The sequence below is a fragment of the Hyperoodon ampullatus genome (genome assembly GCF_949752795.1).
Source record: "Hyperoodon ampullatus genome assembly, chromosome: 3".
In the NCBI taxonomy this organism is placed as follows: domain Eukaryota; kingdom Metazoa; phylum Chordata; class Mammalia; order Artiodactyla; family Ziphiidae; genus Hyperoodon; species Hyperoodon ampullatus.
In genome coordinates this window covers 45,357,591-45,376,436 of record NC_136916.1, presented here as the reverse complement: position 1 = coordinate 45,376,436, position 18,846 = coordinate 45,357,591, and the positions used below count along the sequence as shown (strand labels likewise).

General features: G+C 33.1%; 1 protein-coding gene across 1 annotated transcript in view; it reads right to left on the bottom strand.

Annotated features, from left to right (window-relative positions):
* Positions 1-12,962: 12,962 nt before the first annotated feature.
* Positions 12,963-18,846, bottom strand: part of UNC13C (unc-13 homolog C) — a gene marked incomplete at both ends in the record, with an annotated part of 584,133 nt that continues 578,249 nt past the window's right edge. Inside the window, 3 exons of the mRNA XM_079701234.1 lie at positions 12,963-13,248; positions 16,391-16,550; positions 18,068-18,160. Coding sequence (XP_079557360.1) covers positions 12,963-13,248; positions 16,391-16,550; positions 18,068-18,160 — 539 coding nt within the window. The remainder of the gene's footprint in view (positions 13,249-16,390; positions 16,551-18,067; positions 18,161-18,846) is intronic.

Below are 18,846 nucleotides of genomic sequence, written 5' to 3'. Positions count from 1 at the left end.
ATTTGCAGTATGATTGCAACTGTAGTGTTAGCTAGTACCTTTATCACATCACATAATTATCATTTCATTCTTGTGGTGGGAATAATTAAGATCTAGTCTCTTAACAAGTCTGAAGTTTATAACACAGTATTGTTGTCTATAATCACTTCCCTATGCATTAGATCTTCTGGACTTACTTATCTACTAGCTGCAACTTTGTACCCTCCTATATCTATCCTATTCCCCCACTGGGGAATCATTTTACTCTCTGTTAAACATCATTTTACTCTCGGTTTTTAATGAGTTTGGCTTTTTTTAGATTCCACATATAGCGATATCATACTGTATTTGTCTTCGTATGTCTGACTTGTCTCATTTAGCATAATGTCCTCAAGGTCCATCCATGTTGTTGCAAATGGCAGAGATTCCCTCCTTCTCATGGTTGAATAATATTTCATTGTGTGTGTGCATGTCATATTTTCTTTATCCATTCAACCTTTGAGGGACATGTAGGTTGTTCCCATATCTCAGCTGTTGTGAATAATGCTGCAGTAAACGTGGGAATGTATATCTTTCTTTGGTATCCTGTTTTCATTTCCTTTGGACATATACCCAGAAGTGGAATTGCTGGACCATATGGTAGTTCTATTAATTTTTTAAGGAACCTTCAAATTGTTTTCCATAGGGCTATACCGATTTATATTTCCACCAACAGTACCCAAGTTTTTCCTTTTCTCTACATCCTTGTCAACATTTGTTATCTCTTCTTGATGATAGTCATTTTTACAGGTATGCCATGATATCTCATTGTGGTTTTGATTTGTGTTTTCCTGGTGGTTAGTGATATTGAGCACCTTTTTACACAACTGCTGATAATTTGGATGTCTCATTTGGACAAATTTCTATATAGTCCCTCTGCCAATTTTTTTTCCTATAGTATAGTTGATTTACAATATTGTACTGGTTTCGGGTATACAACATAGTGATTAAATATTTTTATAGATTATACTCCATTTAAAGTTATTAAAAAATAATGGCTGTATTTCCCTGTGCTGTACAATATATCCTTGATACTTACTATTTTATACATAGTAGTTTGTGTCTCTTAATCCCATACCCCTATCTTTCCCCTTTCCCCACTGGTAACCACTAGTTTGTTCTCTATATCTGTGAGTCTGTTTCTGTTTTGTTATATATGTTTGTTTTATTTTTTAGGTTCTACATGGAAGTGATAACATACAGTATATGTTTTTCTCAGTATGACTTATTTCACTAAGCGTAATACCCTCCAGGTCAATCCAGATGTTTGCATATGGCAGAATTTCATTTTTTAATGGCTGAGTAGTATTCCATTGTGTGTGTGTGTGTTTGTGTATAGCACATCTTCTTTATCAATTCATCTGTTGATAGGCACTTAGGTTGCTTCCATATCTTGGCTATTGTAGGTAATGCTGCTATGAACATTGGGGTGAATGTATCTTTTTGAATTAGTGTTTTAATTTTTTGAGGAACATCCATACCGTTTTCCATAGTGGCTGAAACCAATTTACAATCCTGACAACAATGTACTAGGGTTTCCTTTTCTCTACATCCTTGCCAACATTTGTTATTTGTAGACTTTTTGATGATAACCATTTTGATGGGTGTGAGTGGATATCTCATTGTGGTTTTAATTGGCATTTCTCTGATGATTAGTGATGTTGAGCATCTTTTTCATGTGCCTGTTGACCATCTATATGTCCTCTTTGGGGAAATGTCTATTCAGGACTTCTGCCCATTTTTAATCTGATTGGTTGTTTTTTTGATGCTGAATTGTACGATCTGTTTATATATTTTGAAATGTTAACCCATTATCAGATATATGGTTTGCAAATATTTTCTACCCTTCAGTAGGTTGCTTTTTCATTGTGTTGATTGTTTCTTTTGCAGTGGAGAAGTTTTTACGTTTGATGTAGTCCCATTTGTTGATTTTTACTTTTGTTGTTTTGTGCTCTTGGTTTTATATCCAAAAAATCATCACTGAGAGCAATATCAAAGAGCTGCTTCCCTATGTTTTCATCTGGGAGTTTTAAGGCATCATGTTTTATGTTTAAGACTTTGATCCATTTCAAGTTAATTTTTGTGAGTAGTGTAAAATTGAGGTTCAATTTCATTTTTCTACATGTGTTTATCTAGTTTCCTCAGTACGATTTGTTGAAGAGACTATCCTTTTACCATTGAGTATTCTTGGCTTCCTTTTCAGATATTAATTGTCCACATATGTGGAGCTTTAATTCTGGGCTCTCTGTTGTTCCATTGATTTGTGTGTTTATTTTTATATCAGTACCATACTGTTTTAATTACTATAGCTTTGTAGTATAGTGTGAAATCAGTAAGAGTAGTGTCTCTAGCTTTCTACTTCTTTATTCTTATAGTTTCTTTGTCTAAGCCCAAAGTTGGCAGAAGGAATGAATTAAAGATAATGGTGGAAATAGAGAACAGAAAAGCAATAGAAAAGATCATAGAAATTAAGAGTTGATTTTCTGAAAAAGATAAACAAAATGACAAACCTGTAGCTAGACTAAGATAAAAAGAGAGAAGATTCAAATAGATAAAATGAGATATGAAAGATAATACAACTAATAGTATAGAAATATATAGGATCATAAGAGACTACAGTGAACAATTGTATGCCAATAAGTTAGTTAATCTAGAAGAAATGGATAAATTCCTAGAAACATACAACCTGCCAAGACTGAATCAGGAAGAAATAGAAAATCTGAACATACCAATACTGAGTAACAAGATTGAATCAGTAATTTAAAAACTTCCAACACAAAATAACACTAGGACCAGATAGCTTCACTTGTGAAATCTACCAAAAATTTAAAGAAGAATTAATGTCAATCCTTCTCACACTCTTCCAAAAAATTGAAGAGGAGGGAACATGGGGACCCTTCCAAACTCACTCTATGTGGCTAGTATTACCCTAATATCACAGCAAGATAAGGAGACTACAAGAAAACTTAGACCCATATCCCTGATGAATATAGATGCAAAAATTTTCAACAAAGTATTAGCAAGCTGAATTCAGGAACACATTAAAAGGATTATACAGCAGTACCAAGTGGGCTTTATCCCTGGGGTGCAGGAATGATTCCATGTATTTAAAGCTCTATCCTTGTGCTGGATGTTCATGTAGTCTATCTCACACATTTGGACCTGCGTGAGAGGTTCTTTGGGATATAAAGCCTATGAGTGGAACTTGTAAGTACTGCCATATTGTTTTCCCAATTGGCTCTTCAGGTTTACACACTCACTAGTATTTTTGGAAGGTGAATTTCTTAATAAATTTTCCAATTAAAAAAAAGCATTTTAGAGTTTATTTGAGGTTCTATACATGTTTTGGCCAGTTTTGGCATTTTATATTTTTCTACACATTTATCCACCTCATCTGTTTTTTAAAGTAGTTTTATTCATTATTCCCTTATTATTATATTTCTTTTGGGTCCATAGTTCCCCTTTTCATTCTGTATTTTATGCAGTAGTATCTTCTCTACTATTTTTCTTCACTAGTCTTGCCAAAGGTTTATCTATCTTATAAATCTTTTCCGGGAACTAGGTTTAGGTTTTGGTTTTGCTAAACTTTTACATGGATTTTCTTTTGTAAGGAATATCTGGGTGTCTGATTTTTTCTTTTTTTTTCTTTTCTATTTTTTTATTGGAGTATAATTGCTTCACAATGTTGTGTTAGTTTCTGCTTTATAACAAAGTGAATCAGGTATACATATACATCTCTTCCCATATCCCTTCCCTCTTGCATGCTTAGTGACACTGCAGAGCCACTGTTACCAACTCCTATTTGGTGCTGCATCACTAGGAAACATCTAGTTGTCAGAGGTTTTTCTCTAAACTCTCAAAAAGAAGGAACACTGGAGGGACACTGTCTCCTTAAGTTGTAATTTTTTAGCCTTGGCAGTTTAGAAGGGAGAGCAACAGAGGAGAGGATCATCATGCAGCCAACCTGTTTACACCTGGTTTAACAGTGCTTTCATAGTGCTGGGTGGTTCATGCCCATTTCTAATGTGAAGGCCATGATTACCTGGACCCAGGGTAGAGGCCAGCGATGCTGCCAAACGTCCTATAGTGCACAGGACAGCTCCCCGCGACAAAGGATTATCTGCTCCAAATGTAATATTTTCTCTCATTATTTACTTCTCTTGGCTATGCTCATTTTTAAAGCACTTTATTTTGGCTTTCATTCTTATAGTTTATAGATGCAATGTCTTCTTGGATCTTGTTAATGACATTGACAAGGGATTGTTCAAAATATTATGTTGATTCTTGAATCAACTTTTTCACGTTTCTGCTGATTTGAGTGAGATATATTTTGTATTTTTATTATTTCTATTGAGAATAAGCATCTCTAAATATATTTATTGTCATTGGTGTTTCTCTTTTGTGGATTGCTCATTGATTTTTCTATTGAATTTTTAAGTAATTTTTAAAAGTTTGTGCCACAATGTAGTTGAGTTCATTATTAATTAAGCATATTAAAATATTTTTTGTTTGGCTGTTCATCTTTGTTCCTTTTGTCTCTGAAAAGTTTTAAATTTTAGTATGTGCAAATTTATCATTTCTTCTCTCTTTTCTTTTATGCTTTAAAATTCCTGTTTAAAAACTTGTTCCTAATTTCTATATGGTGAAGATAAGTTTTTCTTCTAAAACATTACTGTTTGACTATTAATTATTAGGTGTGCAATTCATCTGGATTTTGTTTTATTTTTGTTTTGCATTGAGATCTAGTTTTATCTATTTCTATATAGATATAGAATATATACATTCATTAAATGTAGATTAATGTATACATTTATTAAAAGTCTACCTTACCCAACATGATATCAAATTCTCACATATTCATAGATCTATTTCTAGGGAATCTATTGTATTTCATTGTCTATTTATGTATCTCTATGCAAAACCTACACTATTTACAGCATTATGACAAATCATGAAATCTGTTAGAGGTGTGCAGCTGGGGGGGATACTTGATCATTTTTCAAAATTGCCTTGACTTTTCTTTTGCTTCCATATGAATTCTTAAATTAGCTTGTAATCTATTAGAAAAATATGTTGTTTTTTAAATTAAAATGTAATGAAACTTGTAGAGTAATTTGGAAGCAATTACCATCTTTATAATATCGAGTCTTGTTATTCATAAAGAGACCTATGTTTTCTTTTGTTTGTATTATCGTCTATGCCCTTTAATAGAGTTAGAATTTCCTTATGCAAGTCTTTATGCATTGTTAGATTTCTTCCTAGGTACCTTAAAATTTCTGTTGCCATTGTGAATGGAATTTTTTTCTTTTTTCTTAATATATTTTATAATTGGTTATGAATGTGTCCATATATCTATATGAGCATAAATAAGTAAGAATGTGTATGAATCTCGCCAAGTCATTTCAACTCTACAAGGTTCGGTTTCTTCATACATAAAATTGAGATTAAAACATATTCACAGGATATGATTCATTAGAATTAAATCAATTCTTCTAGGTATACGAACAAAAAAGATGACTAGCATTTGTTAATGTTTTTAACCTCCCTTTTCTATAATGCTGCATTTTAAAGAAAGAATACTCAACCATCTAATATCATCACTAAAAAATATGTGAGAATTAGCTGGCTAATTTAGATACCACTTTTGGGATAAAAATCACAATTTAGCCTAAATTTATCCCTTTGCTTTCAGGAGGCAGCCCTAGAGGACTGATTTTAGAGTATTTAGAAGTGCCCCAGACAAGGTAGTGGTGTGGGGCAGAGAAGATAGCTTAAGGAAAATTAGCTCATCTAGATTCCAGTTTCCTATTATGCTATTAACTAGTTGATATTAGGCTAGATATTATATACCTTTGAGGCTTAGTTTCTTCTCTCGAGTGAAGAATTTTGATTATCTGTATGATTACTTTCAGCTCTTAAATTTTATAATTCTGTCATATCTTTTTCAAGAAATACCAGTATAGATGCTTACAGCTTGGGCCTATATTAACTTTTCAAACTTGTGGCCTAAATGACTTTCTATAAAGAAGACAAAAGACCAATGTATTATGAGTCTTTTTATTTCAGCTATCTCAGATCAGAATTTTGGCAATTAAAAAAATCTAATTAATTAGCTTTGTAAAATGGTCAAAGTGTACCATGTAAATAAAGATTGTCAAGTTAGATTTAAAAAAAAAGACCCATATATGCCACATAGATGCTGTCTACAATTATCATACTTTAAATATAGTGATACAGATAGTTTAGAAGAAAACAATGGGAAAAGGTATACAACTTAAACCCTAATTTAAAGAAAGCTACACTACTATCAGTTATTGCAGACTTTAGAACAAAGAAAATTACCAGGATGAAAGAGGAACATCACATATTTATAACAGAGTTAACTCACTGAGAAGATAATCATAATCCTAAATGTATATGTACCTAACAACAGAGTTTCAAAATAAACAAAACAAACAGAAGAAATAGAAAGATAAATAGAAAGATTCATAATTATATTTGGCGATTTCAACACTCTTCTCAAAGTAACTGGTAAAACAAAAAAGAAAATCAGTAAAATATTGATGATCAGAAGAACACTACCAATCAACTTGACTTTGATTGTTAGATTTCTTCATAGGTGCCTTAAAATTATAACTTCTAATGTAAAATTATAACAACAAAATAGACTCTTTTCTGGTGCATATGGAACATTTACCATGCATATCTTGGGTCATAAAACAAATCTTATCAAATATAAAAGAATTGACATCATACAAAGTATACTCTCTAACTTGAAATGAAACTAGAAATAAGTAAGAGACAATATTTGGAAATTTAACAAGACACATAATTTGTAACTTATGGGTCAAAGAAGTCATAATGGAAATTGGAAAATATTTTTAACTGCATAAAGACAAAATACAGCATACCAAAATTTGTGGAAGGAAGCTAAAGCAGTGTTTAGAAGATTTTTGGCACTTAAGTGCTTATATTTTAGAAGACAAAAGGTACCAAATTAATAATCTGAGGCCCCACTTTAATAAATTGGAAGAGAAAATTAAACCTATATCAAACAGATGGAAGAAAATAATAAAGAACAGAAAACATTGAAATTCAAAGCAGAAAAAAATAGAGAAAATGAAATCAAAGCTAGTTCTTTTTTAAAAGATTAATAAAATAGATAAATAGAAATGGAGGAAACAGTTCCAAAATCTTTAGGAGGCCATAAATACCCTGATAACAAAACAAGACACAAACATTATAAGAAAATAAAAGTATAGATCAATAGAATTCATGAATATAGATATAAAAATACAACAAAATATTACCCAATTGAATTCAGCAATATACAAAAAGACAATACATCATGACCAACTGGGGTTCATCTCAGAAATGCAAAGCTGCTTCAACAGTCAAAAAATCAGTCCAGTAGTTTACCACATTCACGGACTATAGAAGACAAATTATATGATTATCTGAATTGATACAGAAAAAGCATTAGACAAAATTCAATAGTCATTCTTGATAAAACTGTCAGCAAAGTAGGAGTAGAAGGGAAATTCTTTAAGCTGATAAAAGAAAACCTATAACTAACATCATATTTAATGGTGAAGGACTGAATGCTTTCTCCCTAAGACTGAGAACAAGCCAAGCTTACCACTCCTATTAAAGATTGTACTCAGTTGTAATATTGTATGCCATGAGAATAGGTTAAAATATGAAGTCAGTGTATTAACAAATGGATAAAAGTAATGCAAAAAATAAGAACTGTGCCTCTTCTTCCTGCTTTATATTATATATTGTGGTGTGAATATATTATGGAGGGAATTCAGCTACACTAAATAGTTTGAGACCACTGAAGCTAAATTCTTTCTAGGGTCATTTTCAGTGCTACAAGTTGTAGTTGTATATGATATGATTAAATCTACATAAACAGTTTTTGCCTGTTCTAAGAAAGAAAAAAATAAAGAAAAAAAAGAATGTACTGGAAGACTTAACCAGTGCACTAAAGAAAGAAAAGCAATAATATGCACACACATGAAAAGAAACAAAAATGCCTCTCTTTGACATGATTGTCAATGTAGAAAATCCCAAGGAATCTACAAAAAAGATCCTACAGATAATAAGGAAGATTAGTGAGGTCATGGGGTACCATGCTAATATACAAGAATCAATTTTTATACTAAAATGAACAATTGAAATTTGAATTTTATTCTCAAATTACTGCTTACATTATCATACATGTACACCCAGAAGAAATATTTGGTAGGATTTTTATGCTGAAAACTAATGTTGATGAAAGAAATTAACAAAGACCTAAATAAATGGAGACAAGGTACTGTGTTCATAGATTGATGACTCAATATTGTTAAGATGTCAGTTGTCCCCAAAATGATTTGTAGATTCAATAAAATCCCAAAATTCCAGTAGTGTTTTAATTTTTTTAAGAATGCAAAATTACTAGAACAGCCCACAACAATCTTAAGAAAAAGAACAACATGGAAAACTCACACTGCCTGAGTTCAAGACAATACAAAGCTACAGTCAGTAAGACAGTGTCACACTGGTGTTAAGGAAGGGATTTCAGAAATAGAGATTTTAAAAATAGACCCCCACACATTTGGTCAATGGATTTATGACAAAGGTGCAAAGGTAATTCATAGAAAGTGTAGTCTCTTCAATAAATGGTGTGTGGTACTGGAACAATTTGACTTCCCTGTGCAAATTAATTAGTAGATTAAAAATAATGAAATAGACATATAAACCTCAACCCAAACCTCACATCCTATAATTAAAATAAATAACCTCAAAATGGATCATGGATCACAGACCAAACAGTAAAATCTAAAACTATAAAACTTCTCTAATAAAACATGGGAGAAAATCTTTATGACTCTGAGTGAGGCAAAGAATTTTTAAATATAACAGCAAAGCCATGATCCATAAAAGAAAAATATGATAAATTACTTTTTCAAAATTTAAATCTTTTGCTCTCTGAAAGACACTCTTATAAGAATGAAAAGAGTAGCCACAGACTGGGATGAAATATTTGCAAATCTCATATCTGACAAAGGACTTCTATACCCAGTATTCAAAGATGTCTCCAAATTCAACAATAGTAAGACAAAAAACTAGTTGAATCAATGGACAAAAGATTTGCAGACACTTCACCAAAGATAATATATGGATGAGAAACAAGCAAATGTAGAGATACTCAACATCATCAATCATCAGAGGACTGCAAACTAAAATAGAAAAGGGAATGACAATACCAAGTGCTTCAAGGATTTGGAGCAATTGGAACTCTTACCCATTGCTGCTGGGAATGTAAAATGATACAATCACTTTGGTAAAAGTTTGACAGTTTTTTATAAAGTTAAATATATAATATGACCCAGAAATCCCACTAGTTCGTATTCACTTAAGAGAAATAAGCACTTACAGTGACACAAAATCCTGTACTCAAATGTTTATAACAGCTTTGTTCATAATCTTACAAAAACCAAAAACAACTTAGATGTCTTTGAACTGGTGAATGAACAGATGCTCTTTTGTATGCCCATAAATGGGATACTACTTAGCAATGAAAACAGTTGATACATGCCACAACATGGATGACTCTTAAATGAATAATGCCTAGTGAAAGAAGTTAGGTTCAGAAGGTTACCTACTATCATGATTCCATTCCATGACATTCTGGAAAACATAAAACCAGGGGGACTGAAAATAGATCAGTGCTGCCAGGAGTTGAAGGTAGAAAGAGAGTTAGTTTACAAAGTAGTAGGATAATGGAATTTTGGAGGATGACGGAACTGTCCTATATTTTGCTTGTTGTGCCTGATACATGATTCTATGAATTTGTCAAAACAGAAACGTTTACCAACAGAGTTAATTTTAGTAGATGCAAACTAAAATATATATGATTCTTTAAAAATATCCCTAACAATTACTTTCTTTTTCTACATTTGTTTCTAAGAAGTGATTCATTGCAAGATGAACCATTATTTACTATTAAAAAAGGAAAAAAAGCACCCATTAATCTATAGCTTGACAATGATTATAAAATATATCCTGATTTCAAAATCATCATACTGTGAAAAAAGTATATTTTAAAATATGTATAATATGATATTTACAAATTGGAGCTTATTCTCAGACTTCTATCCAGGGATATTTTATGAGTCCTGCATAAATCGGGTTATTTTTCATTATTTGAGTATGAAGATTGAAACTACTATATTAGTCCATAAAAGTGCTAGTATAGTCATCGTTATATAAGAGAAATTAAAAGGAGAAAATAAACCTCACTTCAAACATTTTTTTAAAAGGCCAAATGCAAAACATTAAGCTAGGATTGTCATTTATAAATGTACCTAATTTAAGGGAAATTCAATATATAAATTATCCTAGAAATAGATGAGTTAGAGCAGGTTGCAATAGGACGTCTGATTACTTAAATAATAATTCATCAGAGCTCCTTTAAATAATAAATGTTCCACTGTGGTTTTAAACACCTTATTTTAGACAAATTTGATTATCATGTGTTTCTTTGAGAACTTCTAATGTGAGTTTAATCTGTAGATGAAAAACAGAGCTTTGTCTTTGTGCATTTTATCTAAAATATGATAGATTGCTTCACACTTTAATGGAGTCTATAGTTGACAGAGATTACTGTGAACTTCAGAGTGGTTACTAATTTGGGTATGTAAACACAACAGGCTGTGTTCTGGAGACAACAAATACTTGTATCTTGGGAGAAACAACAAAGACTGCAGAATTCATAATTATTTCAAAATTAGGACTGATACTTTATGGTATTAATAAATAGACTCAATTCATACCATAACCATTAGTGTTTGATATATATTGTGCACACACACAAAGACAGAATGAATAGATCCAATTAAACAAATACTGGAAAAAATACTTAGCTCATAATTTTTTAAGTGATCAATGCAAACGCAAACTGCCATTTATTCAAGGGTGTGCTGCTTTATGACATTAGTGTGCTCCTAAAGAGCTCAAGTCAATGTTCTGTAAAATTGTTATAAATCTTGAATGAATCTTGCAATAAAATAATGAAATATTTTGTCATGTAAGTTTTTATTTAACTGTGTTGCCTGTCTATATGTTGAATGTTGAATTTTCTTCATGGCCTAACAGTATTCAGAGATGTACAGACAGTTAGATACATCAGCTTTTTTCTTATTTGCAGGGTCATTATCCTGTAATATGTGACTTTTTCCATGAATACAACTCCTGGAAAAAAATTTTTTCAAATTCTAATGAGATACTAGAACCAAACATTGTGAAGAGTGTTCTATCCAGTAAAAAGAGCCTGGATTTTTTATTCTTAAATAGTGGAATGATGTTGCATACATGAAATAAAAAGGCAGAAGATACAATGAAGTATTGCATGTGCTCAATATACATCCATTTATTAATGCATATGCCAGAGGATTGCATTGTACTATGCATTTGGAGACGTCATTAACAAAGCACTTGCTTATCAATTTAACATGAATTAGTGGATCTTACTGTCTGTGTTTTCACACCCAGTAACAGCATAGTTCTGAGAGTCATGATACTTTTCATTTCTGTTCTTAACATATCAGACCAGCTTGTTCACAAAGCACAGTCACTGTAACAGGATCTTGTTCCTGCATGTGTATGTTACCCACTAACAGTTATGACCATAAGTTACAACTACAAAGTACTGTTCTACAGCCAAGTATTTAGGTACAGATTCTAAAAAGTCAAACCATAAAAACAGAGAAAATGCAAATATTCATAAACTATTTCATATTCAAACTCTAACTTAGTTATATTTTTATCTACTGAGCTGTAATAAGTTGTTTTCCTATTGCATTGTATGCATCTTGGGCTTATAAATAACATAAATTACAAAACTGTAAGCAATTTCTTCAGACTACATTTTACATTTTTCACTAAATAGTTGAAGACATGACTTTTTGCTCCAGTGCAATATATAGTAATGCTGCATTCAGTAAAAATTGTTGAATATTTCTAAAAAGAGAAGAGCATTTAATTGATTATAGCACTCAGTAAATAAGGAGTTAGTCATAACTGTCAGAAGGAAAACACTAACAGTATAATTACTTATCATAGGTAATTTAAGAAACAAACCTTCCATCATACTCCTAAACCATTAGTCGTATTTCTTTCTAAAGGATGAAATTTAGTAAAGCCAAGACATAATGTTAGATGGCAAATGCTTCAACTTACCGTGTTTTTTTTTTTTTTTTTTTACAAATGTGATGTGACCTTGGCAGTTTTAAAGAACAAAGTTCTGTTGATATATCAAACACTGTTAACAAACTATTTAGCATTACTTTTTATAAGTTTGCTTTTAAGAGCATTTCTTCACAGTGATTTCAGAAAGGTTGGAAACCGGTTGGCATAAAATATTTCCCACATTTTCTATTTTAATATGTACGCAAAAATCATCACAATATATCTGCAACTATAAAATTACAAATGCTTTCTAGAAGTAACTGCATTTCTAGTCATGATAGAAAAGGGTATTTGTAAGACATCTATAATGAGGTAAGTCTAAATAAAATAGAATTTGAGTAACAGATGCTTTCATATCTACTGGCCATATACACCAATGTAACAAGGACAACTAATGGACCAACTTAAGAGACTTTTTTACTATGTTTAATGGATGAGAACTTGGTAATGAAATAAACATTTTAAAAGATACTCTGGATATTTCACTTTACATCATAATTTTGGCACTTGGAACATTTATTTCTCAAAGACCAGAAATGGTATAAAAGTTCCACAGGTTCTCCACATACCTTGTAGACATTGTTCTTGAGTACTGGCAAACACTGAAACATAGTGAAATAAACATTCCCGTGTATTTGCACATGCATGCAGTAGTCAAACAGTTATAGTTTATGAATTCTCAAAGATGCTCTCTTGCAGTATTTGTTTCAAGCACTCTCTTCAGCAGATCTTGTTTCAGATTTAAGTCTTACAAATTCTTTAGCCACATTGTCACTGGTCCTCTGCGAGAGGATTCTAAGGATAGTCAAACCAGTTTCATCCATAGAGACGTTTTTCAATAGGGGATACCATGCCCCGTGGCTTCCCTTTTCTGCTATGTTCTGGAGCTGAATTACTGTCATTCCGATAATTCGATCTTCTCTGGCAAAGCAGTAATCTTTAACTGAAAGGTGAAGTTCATAGGCCCGTGGGTGGTTTTCTTTACTCAGAATGCTGTGTGGATTAAAAATATGGATTTTGTGTGTTTTCAAATAGGGATCAATATGGTTCTAATAGACTTGAAAATTTTATATACTGCTCAGAATATTTTATTGGCAAGTAGAGTATCATTGTCTTTGAACTCTGATGCAAATATCCTTTAAATTTTACTTAGATTGTATTTACATAGCTATTGCTCTGCAGTCGAACTTAAAAACTCCTTCTTTCCCTAGATGGAAATAGGAAATCAGTCTAAAAATGCTTTACTGCCCTGATGTTAAGGATATTAATAGAAACTGGAATTAAAATATTATGTTGTAATTAATCATTGGAGGCAAGGTCTCCCCAGTGATATAGGGGTAGGAGGCGTTACTAGGGGTCATGGAAGCTAAGCCCGGGGGACGGGTACCTTTTGGAAGAATTTCTGTGCCATTTCAACATCCATTATTACAATTTCCTTTCTTTACCTCAGACTCCTGGATATGCTATTATATCTAGGAGCCTTTTCTCAGGGGAATACACTGCACAGACTATCAAGCACTATTCACAAGATGTTAAATTGCATACAGATCTCCAGAGTAAATCAGTTCCAGCAGAGCCTGGTGCTTCAATGCCAGCTCTTTCCTATGGCAGCAGTTAGACCTGTCAAGATTGGGACTGAGGATGGCCTCTCCTAATAACAACCCAAGACAACTTAGTGCAGAACTGAACCTAATGAAGAAGGCTGAGTGGTGAAACTCTGAGGATAATCCTTCCCTGCCCCTTATTTTAATTCGTCCTAAGATAGTCCTGACTTTTTAATGAATGCACATCTATTCCTCAGCAGTACAAGCTTCCAAATTCCTTCCTTTTCTAAGTCATTTTTTCTGATCAAACATTTTGCCGAGTCAGACTTTTGTTTCTAGGTGACATTGACAACTAAACTGTGTACTTATTTTAAGAGACAATCTGAAATAACATACAAGAAGATGGAATCCTGGGGGGTAAGAATAGAATGGCAAAATATGATGGGATCTGGGTCTTCTTGCGAAATAAAATGAGTCAAAATGCCACCTTTTCCCAGAATTGTGGTCTTGGTAGCTTACAGTGTTGTATCTGAATTTTGCATTATCCAAGTATTCCTAGAACCTTTTGGAAGACTTTTCAATTGGATCAAAGTTTTTGTGTAGTTTGGAGGAGCAGATAGGTGGAATCTTGTGAGCTGGTTTATTAGCAGGCATTATTAGTGGGATTAATCTGTTGGAACCCTTTTAATTGATGTGGTAGGGTAGTTAAGTTTTAATGAGTGGTAAGAGAGTGAAATATTCAGAGAACAGAGTGCTGCAAGGTCTCTGGAAAATCGAGAATGCAAAATAACAAAGAATCAAACCAGTAAGGGACGGTTTGGTAAGTGTGCATGCGTGTGCGTGTGTATGAAGCCCCTAGGGCTTGGTCCTGTGTCCCTCCTCTCTTTCTTTGGGTCAGCTCATGTAGATTTGTAGAATTACTTACACCTATATGCAGATAATTCTCAAGTTATATCTAACTATGTATTTAATATCTCCTCTTGGAGGTACTGTAGGCATCTCCAAATTAATAGATTTAAAACAAAATCTTTGATCTCCTCATCGCCTTTCTCTATTTCCCCATCTTAGTTACTCAACATCTACCCAATTGCTTATGCCAAAAACTAGGAGTCATCCTTGATTTTATTCAGTGCCAGATAGCTTCCATTTGCCCCAACTGGATCTACTCTCCATCCTTCTTCTTGTACTTTGCAATACAATGCTGACCTGTAAGGACTACACACATTGAGTTTCTCTGTGCTCTGGCTTCCAGTTGGGTTTGGCCAAAAGGGAGCGTCATTAGAAAATCAGAAAAAAATGATGAGAGTGAGGTCAGAGTTTATTTCTCTGGCTTCTTGCATGTGAGGCTCCCTCAAGTAGCCTGTCTCCTTCCATGGAAGGTCACTCTCCTAATAAGGTGAATGACTACAAATGAAGTTTCACAGTCCCGATTGTAGTAACTGCTCTTCCTCTCCTGTAGGCACAGGAGGGGTAATAACCTGGCTATTACTAGTCCCAGGTTACATCACTATGGCTCATAGTCCCTCTATTCTCACATCTTTGTACACTCCTTTGTAAATATATGTCTTGAATTAATCTAAATTGAATGTTCTCGGGAGCCTAATTCATATACTCTTTCTTTCATATTCTATCTCCAATTCACTGTAAATTCTATAGGATCTCTTAGAACTCCAAAACATATCCAAAATATTTCCACTTTTTTCCATCTCTTGACTACTTCCTTCCTCCCTAAGACTATCTGATCAGTCACTATTATCTCTTACCTAGACTACTACAGTAGCCTTCTAACTTATCTCTACTTTCTTGGTCTTGCCTTCCCTATAGTTTCTTCTCTATACAGCAAACACAATAATCATTAATGACGTAAATCAGATTGTTCAAACCCTCATATGAAAATCCTTCAACGTCTCCTATTGAGCTTAGAATGTGACCCAGGCTCCTTTACCACTGACTTCAAAGCCCTGTGTGATGTAGTACCTGACCACCTCTTCAAATTCATTTTATCTCACTCCCTTGCCCACTATATACTGTTTCTTAAATATGCCAGGCATGCTCCTGCTTAGAATCCTTGCACTCGCAATTTTCCTTGTCCTAAAATGCTCTCAACTCTCTTCCCTACATGACTGGTTATTTTCTCAGGTTCCTATTTAAAAGGCACATGCTCAGAGAGGCTTCCCTGAACACCCCGTCTAAGCAGCCAACCGATCATTCTATTATATCACCCTGTTTTAATGCTCTGCTTAGTACTATCATATGATAACTTTATTTATTTATGATGTAGTTTATCATATGTTCTTTACCTCTAGAGAGTAACTTCCACAAGAGCAAAGTCCTCCTTCTACATATATCCAATGCCTATACTATTGCCTGATACATGGTAGGCACTGGACAAATACTAAACAAATGGAAGAGAACTAAAAACAGAGCCTTCTTCATTTGCCTTGGATCAATGATGAACAGGAATCCTTAAACCCATAGGTTTTGCTTTCCTTAGCAAAGCCCAGTGCCATTCCTACCCTGTGAGTCGCTCATAAGTGTAGCTCTACAATGCCTATTGCCTGGTTGAATAAAGGAGTCAGGTCATAACTTACAACTGAAATGTTTCGTTATATTTTGGTGACCACGTGTTGCTTTTTGTCTTTGTGCCTTGTTTTCTCTTCTTGTCTCCGAGGTTGGGTCCCAGTATACAAACTTCCACAAAAGGGCGGAACATTGCAGTGGTCTGCCAGTTTAAGTCATTAATAGCAATCACTAAAAACCAAAAGGAAAGAGACAGGAATATAAAGTATTAGCAAACCAATGTGTGGAAGCCTAGACGCTCCCTTTGATCCTTAGAGTGAATTTTTATTTTTAAAAATGATGTATGAAGTTGTAACTTGCATTTGATAGCACCCTAACCCCACTGACAAGGAAAGACAATTTACTCTCTGGGCTGCACGCTTGATGGTACTTTCGGCTCTAAGCCATGTGGCATTGGGATGGCAAATGTTAGCTGTAATTGAAATGACAATCATTAATACTGAAAAGTTATTTAGGTGAAAAAATGATGCTTTTCATATTAAAATTATATGTTCATCATAAAATATTTAGAAAATATACAGAAAATAGATTTTAAAAATCTATAATTTTATCACTCAGAAGAAATGACTGTTAATATTTTGGTATGATGTTTTCAATCTTTATATATAGAATGGGATCATAATGTATTGAAGTCTTATAAGTAGCTTTATTTTTTAAGCCCATCACGGGTAGCATTCTAATTTATTATATATTTTCCAACAGCAAATATTTCATTATATGTACATTTCATTCTGTATTTACCCAATCACTTGTTGTTGCATATTATGGCTGTTTCCTAATTTCAGGCATCATAAATAATACTTAAATGAACATTCTCATACAGGTTTGCTCAACCTTTGATGATGATATCCTTAAGGAATTGTCTTATAATTAAATTTGCTAATGCAAAAGGTTGATAAAACTTTTACCATTTGATATGCATTGTCAAAATATTCTTCAAATATATTTAGTGACACTGGAATATATAGTCATGCTCACTTTTCTGTATGATTACCAGTACTGTATATAATCGATTATAGCCCATAGCAGTGTTACTTTTATAATACAAAGATACATTAGGTAATGCAATTTTAAAATATGTTAGAAGGCCATGGTTTTGATTAAAGTAGATATTATTTAAAGTGACTAAGTCTATAATGATATAAAAATAGAACATGGTTCTATTGAGCAAAGTATTAATCATTAAATTACATCTTTGAAATGACCCCTATTTTCAGATTGTGCTTTTATAATATAAAACCAATTGATTCAACCACCCATTTAAAAAAAATCAAACAGTTGTTGGAAATCACATAGAAAAAGTAGGTAGATTATGTGGATAGTAAGAACATGCTGACTTAACATCTAAAATGTCATTGGCAAGTTGGAGGCAACCACAGCACCAATGTTCAATGTATATCATAGCCTCAACCATAGAGAACATGTTCAATGTATACAGTTTTGAAATGTAATCACCAATGTATTTAAACCATTTAGATATTTCAAGTAACATAGGTTAAGTACCTGTGCCATTCATTTTTTTCAGTTTTAAATCAAAAGTTCTAGATTCATGAAGAAATTCTGAGCATGCCCTGAAATCATTTAATATAGATTTTTAAAGAGAGATTCAAGAAAAAACATTTTTGATATAATTATTTCCAGAGGTTAAAGTCTCATAGGCTGTTTTATCTACCTGGACCCGAATATACCTTTTATAGTGACTTTATGCTCTCCTGTTCCTGGGGTGGCGGTGATGTCCACATGAACAGATATCTGACCCACTGAATCTCTGGAGGAGGGACCTGCAAATCAGCAAAAGTTTACTGGCCTGACCTTTCAGACCACTTAATAATGGACATCAGCATTCTGTGCACAAGGGACTGTAAAGTGTTATCATAGAAATAAATGGTTCTTTTTGTTAACAGCACATAATAAATTTTGATAAATGTTCACTAAATTAAATTTGCTATGCAGGTTTGAGGCTTGGGTATAACCATATTTAGCCCATTTAGCTAAACTTTCATATAGTACTCAGATACCTTAAGGCACACTCTTAGTATTACTATTGTTAAAAAAAAAAAAAAAAAGGCAGCTGCCTTACTAGGCACTTAATAAAACTCTCCTCGTTGTTGCTTATGTACAAAGATGTATCATGCCTTTCGTTCCTTTGTGAAGTGCTTTTCTTCAGTGTACCACACCAGAGCACCCAGGATACAAAGATGGCTCTACAGAGCACCTGCCCTCACAAGGCCCACACTAGACCAGGGGAGAGCAACATATACACATATTGCTGCCTATAGTGTGATACATTCTAAAATAGATACATTTACAAGGTCGACTGATGGTATAAAAAGGAGTAGTCAATTCTACCCTGATAAAGGTTAGTCAAAGGTTAAGCACGTTGTATTGGAAAGTGCCTGTGATTTGGGGTCAGATAAGCTTGAATTCAAATCATAGTTATGCTGCAACTGGTTCTGTGATTGGAATT